This window comes from Fusarium oxysporum, chromosome 3 (genome assembly GCF_000149955.1).
Source record: "Fusarium oxysporum f. sp. lycopersici 4287 chromosome 3, whole genome shotgun sequence".
In the NCBI taxonomy this organism is placed as follows: Eukaryota; Fungi; Ascomycota; class Sordariomycetes; order Hypocreales; family Nectriaceae; genus Fusarium; species Fusarium oxysporum.
In genome coordinates this window covers 3,932,949-3,938,019 of record NC_030988.1, presented here as the reverse complement: position 1 = coordinate 3,938,019, position 5,071 = coordinate 3,932,949, and the positions used below count along the sequence as shown (strand labels likewise).

General features: G+C 47.4%; 1 protein-coding gene across 1 annotated transcript; it reads right to left on the bottom strand.

Annotated features, from left to right (window-relative positions):
- Positions 1–2,662: 2,662 nt before the first annotated feature.
- Positions 2,663–5,014, bottom strand: FOXG_19390 (uncharacterized protein; the record flags this gene model as incomplete). Its single annotated transcript, XM_018399603.1, has 1 exon — positions 2,663–5,014. The coding sequence occupies one exon, from the start codon at positions 5,012–5,014 to the stop codon at positions 2,663–2,665; it is 2,352 nt and encodes a 783-aa protein (XP_018242796.1).
- Positions 5,015–5,071: the final 57 nt, after the last annotated feature.

Below are 5,071 nucleotides of genomic sequence, written 5' to 3'. Positions count from 1 at the left end.
TTTATGTGTCTTTAGCTCTGGTTGTCGCTTGATGAAGCTATGAGCCCAGCGCTTGCCGACAGGTGGCGCGCCGCGGTTGGCACGCAAAGAATTCGCGATATCTTCCGCATATAATAGTCGCGAGGGAAATCCTCGCGAATCTAGGTCAAGGATGAATTGGACTATCATATCCTCTTCCTGATCAGATAATAACCGTGACTTTGTGAGAGTATCACGCTTTGAAAGAATGCCATGCCGGCGGCGACTTAAGGTAAAGCGGTCAACATGATATATAGCTGCGGCCTTTCGAAGACTTAATTTTGGGTCATTCTGGAGGGCCTGAAGGGCAAGAATAATCTTAGCTTCATTTGAAGACTCTGGCATATTAGGTTGTTGAGAAATATCTGATTGAATAGTGATAGTGTAGGTTGAGGGATTTTTGGAGCACTCGCTTGTCTGGAGCACTCGCTTATCATGCACGTTATAATTAATAGCCTATAACGTGTTTAATAAGCATGCGCCACACTTTCCCTCTTACATCATACATTTTACCTGAATCCTAATCAATTAGTTTTCAACCATTTATCATGTCACAACCTTCAATTAAAGCTAAAACCCTTCTTGCTCTTCAGACCCTTCAGAATAACCCGAAATTAAGTGTCCGACGCGCTGCAAAGATGTATGAGATTGATGAGCGCCGCCTACGTCGCCGCCAGCAAGGCATTCAATCACGACGCGATTGGATTCCAAAGTCACGGAAACTATCTGATCTGGAAGAGCAGATAATAGTCCAATTCATTCTTGATCTAGATTCGCGAGGATTTCCCTCACAATTACGTTTTGTGGAAGAAATGGCTAATTCTCTGCTTGCTGACCGCGATGCGTTACCTGTCGGCAAGCGCTGGGCTCATAACTTTGTAAAGCGACAACCAGAGCTCAAGACGCGTTTATTTCGGAAATATGACTACCAGAGAGCTAAATGCGAAGATCCATCGATTATTCGTAGCTGGTTTAGGCTCGTACAGAACGCAATCGCGAAGTATGGTGTCCGATCAGATGATATCTGGAACTTTGATGAGACTGGCTTTATGATGGGTGTTATCTCAAGCGGCATGGTCGTCACAGGTTCAGAAAGGCTTGGAAGACCAAAATTAGTGCAGCCTGGGAATCGTGAATGGATTACAGTCATTCAAGCGATTAATGCGGAAGGCTGGGCGATCGAGCCGTTTATCATTGGCGCGGGCCAATATCACCTTGCCAACTGGCATGAAGAACCTACCCTCCCAAACGGCTGGGTTATTGCAACGAGCCAAAATGGCTGGACAAATAATGAACTGGGCCTTGAGTGGCTTAAGAACTTCAACCGATGCACAACTGACCGATCAGTTGGTTCTTATCGTCTTCTGATCCTCGATGGTCATGAAAGTCACCACTCCGTCGCTTTTGAGAAATATTGCCAGGAGAATAATATCATCACGCTCTGTATTCCGGCTCATGCGTCTCATCTACTTCAGCCTCTTGATATCGGGTGCTTTGGGCCACTAAAGAAGGCATATGGTCGAGAAATAGAGCATCTGATCAGATGCTCTATAACCTATATTTCGAAGACTGAGTTCTTTCCCGCCTTCCACGCCGCCTTCCAAGCCACTATAACCGAAAAAAATATCAAAGGGGGTTTTAGAGGAGCTGGGCTTGCTCCTTTTAACCCGGAAAGCGTGATCTCAAAGCTTGATATGAATCTGCGGACTCCAACGCCTTCCGAGGAGGTTGCTGAACCCTTAACCCCATGGGTTTCAAAGACCCCAAAGACAGTTCTTGAGGTCCAATCTCAATCTGCCTACTTACAGAAACGAATCAGAAGACATCATAGCAGCTCTCCAGAGTCACTTATTCAAGCTGTGAAGTGTTTTGAGAAGGGAACAAGCACAGTCATGCATAAGCTAGCCTTAGTAGAGGCTAGGATGAATGACCTTGAACAAGCAAATGAGATACTTAGTCGACGCCGAAGGGCAAAAAGAACTCGATTACAGAAAGGAGGGGTGATGACTGCAGGGGAATCAAGGCAAGTAGTTGATCAGATGGATGTAGATGCGCAGGTAGTGGCCGAATCGTCGAGAAGTAGTGGTCAAGAAAGGTCGGGCGCGACCGGGCGTTCGGCGCTGTGGTGTATGCGGAAAGACTGGACATAATGCAAGGACCTGTCAGGTAGTGATTGAGACGTCTAGAGGAGAGTATCGCGAGTAGTTTTAATTAATTAGATAGCTTGTGTTGTTTTTATTTTAATTTTTACCTTAAGGGTATACAAGAAGTGGCCCACTTACTTGGATGGCCCACTTGCTTATCATACACGTTATGCGGCAAGGCCGGGCATAATGCAAGGACCTGTCAGGTAGTAATTGAGATCTCTGGGGAAGAGTATAGTGAGTAGTTTTATCTAATTAGATAGTTTGTAGTGGTTTTAAATTGATTACTAGTTAAAGGGTTCAGAAAAGTGCGGCGCATACTTGTCAAACACGTTAGTTATAGTATTATTCTACACTACCTAATAACCACCGCCGGGCCTGCTAAATCCTATATCTTAAACTATGAATAACTCCTAGCTATACAAGTAAAATACATTTTAATAGTTAGTTTTTTAAATACTATAGGTATATTGTTATCCTTAACCGTCTTAAGCCCTCTCTTAGATACCAATCCTCTGTTTATCATTAACAAGCTCCGTACCTTGGCTCCCCATCTTTATCCGCATAACCATGGCCTTACCCGCATCCCTTTCCGGATCTCGCTCAGCCAAGAATCGGCTATGAGTAACGATCACAATCCAACCGACCATCGACTGTAGCATTATCATGCACCACCTGACAACTGCCTCCTGACCCGCCTCGTCGAGACTGTCAAACACCTCATCGATGAGCAGGTAATGTGCCCGATGCGCGCTCTCTGCCCAATCCAGATGTAGCAGTGCGAAGAAGAGTGCTAGGTCGAGACGCTTGCGCTCGCCACCCGATCGCTTCCCATAGGCGAGCGAGTGGTGGATAGCAAGGCTCTGATCGAGAACAGGCACAGGCGAACCAGATTCATGTTCCATGGCGCCAATTGATTCATAGTCGAACAATGAACTCAGCATTCCCGTTGCGATGGCGTTTGTGTGGCGTGTGTCGTCGTACAGCGCCGTAAGGATCTGTGCAAGTAACCTATTGAGATCTGATATTGACTTTTCGAGGACATATTCGCGGAAGTTGGCCGTTGATCCCCCCCTGGATTTGGCTGAGGAACTAGTGCGCTTATTACGTTTTGTTAAAGCAGAGGACCAGAAGGCAAAAACCTCGCGATCAGCTGCAAGCTCTTTAAGTTTGAGAGCCAGGTTATCGTATTTCTGACTAGTCGAGTGTAGAGATGACTGCTCGGCTTCGATAAGGCATGTATAGGTAGTTGCTTCGTGCCGCTTGAGCATCACCTCTTCTTGCTGCTGCTTGTGTTTAGCCTCTTGCCGTTGTTTAAATATGAGCTCTTCCTGTTGCCTAAACATGGCCTGCTGCTGCTTGAACATAACATCTGCGCATGTGTTTTGAGCCTGCTCGACCGCCATAAGCTGCTTGTCGACCACCAGAAGGGCCTGGCTAGTGGCAAGCTGGTTTCGATGAATAATATCCGTTACCTCGAGATGGAGGCTTTGCAGCCGCAACTTGCTGTCTTTAATGTCCTCACAGAGACGGTCAATGGCCACTCTTCGTTGTTGATGTTTGGTGTCGATTGCTTGATAGTTGCTTATCAAGAATTCCAATATGCCCATCGCACCCCTGATAACCACTGTTCTCATGGCATATAAGAGCCTTTGGTGTATGGCGGGACGATCTGCTGGCACGGCCTCCAATTGTTGACCGAGTTTCTGTTGCAGTCCGGCGAGCCATGACATGAAATCGGCATTCCCCATTCCCCGTATTTGGGTATATTCCTTTTCTAGGCGTTGTCGGCTTTTCTCCTCCATGCTGATCTGATCTGTCAATGCCGAGACCTCTGCGCGGGAACGCATTGTAAGCTCGGCGAAGTGTGCCGTTTCCATTGCATTCTGAACTCCCTGGCTTGAGGCCGACATCTTCTGTTCATACTCTGCGGAGTCTATAGCAAGCTCAGGGTCTCCGTGTCCAAACCGCCCATCACTTCGTAATCTAGCGGCTGCATGGTCCTGTATCGCCAACTCAAGAGATGCCGCAGCGTTATACGCCTCCATTTCACATGTTCTTCGTTTCCGGTCCAAAACTTCGATACGTTTTTCAGTATGTTCCATTGTGTGGGCCATGTCCTGCATATTCTTATTTACCGCGTTCGCGTTTTCATCAACGTCCTTAAGGAGAAATCTCGATACCTTCCCATAGGTATCTAGTATTGACATTCCAAGAGCTGCCTCTGTCAATTTACGCTTCTCCGCTGCCTTTGAGCTCAAGAAGCTCGCAGCGCTCTCGTGGCTCAATACGACTGTCTTGATGTATGTTTCGTAGTTGATACCAAGCAACTCGACGATAGCCTCCTGTGTCGTGCCTTTGTCTGGGTGATCATACTGCAGCTGGGCCTCGCCATGTAAAAGGACTATAACACGGTTACCGTTTTTCTTGTGCTTGCGATGACGCGAGATCGCGTAACCGTTGGCGAACTCCAGCGTGACGCAGCAATTCTTACCTATAATATCGTTGACAACATCGTCGGCCGCCATGCCACTGCGAATGCACTGCCCAAACTGGCACCAAACCATGGCCTCAATCAGCATGCTCTTGCCAGAGCCATTCTCGCCAACCAGGAAGGTTAGTCCACGCGCAAGATCATACCGGAAGTCAATGGTGATGGTGTTCTGCACGCTCAGGAAATTGGTGATCGTAAGAGTGGATGGCACTGCGGCGAAGGTATGATCAGAGGCACCTTTCAGATCGGTAGCGCTTCTCGTGCTGATAGCCTGAGTTGACCTGTCGAGAAAGTCCTCATAGTTCAGCTGGACGTCTTCTTCATCCTGATCTACCAGCCCGCGGGAAACTTGAATCATTCGCTGGCCAACTCGGATTAACTCTTCTTGTCGCAAGGAGAGAGAGTTATCCAATTC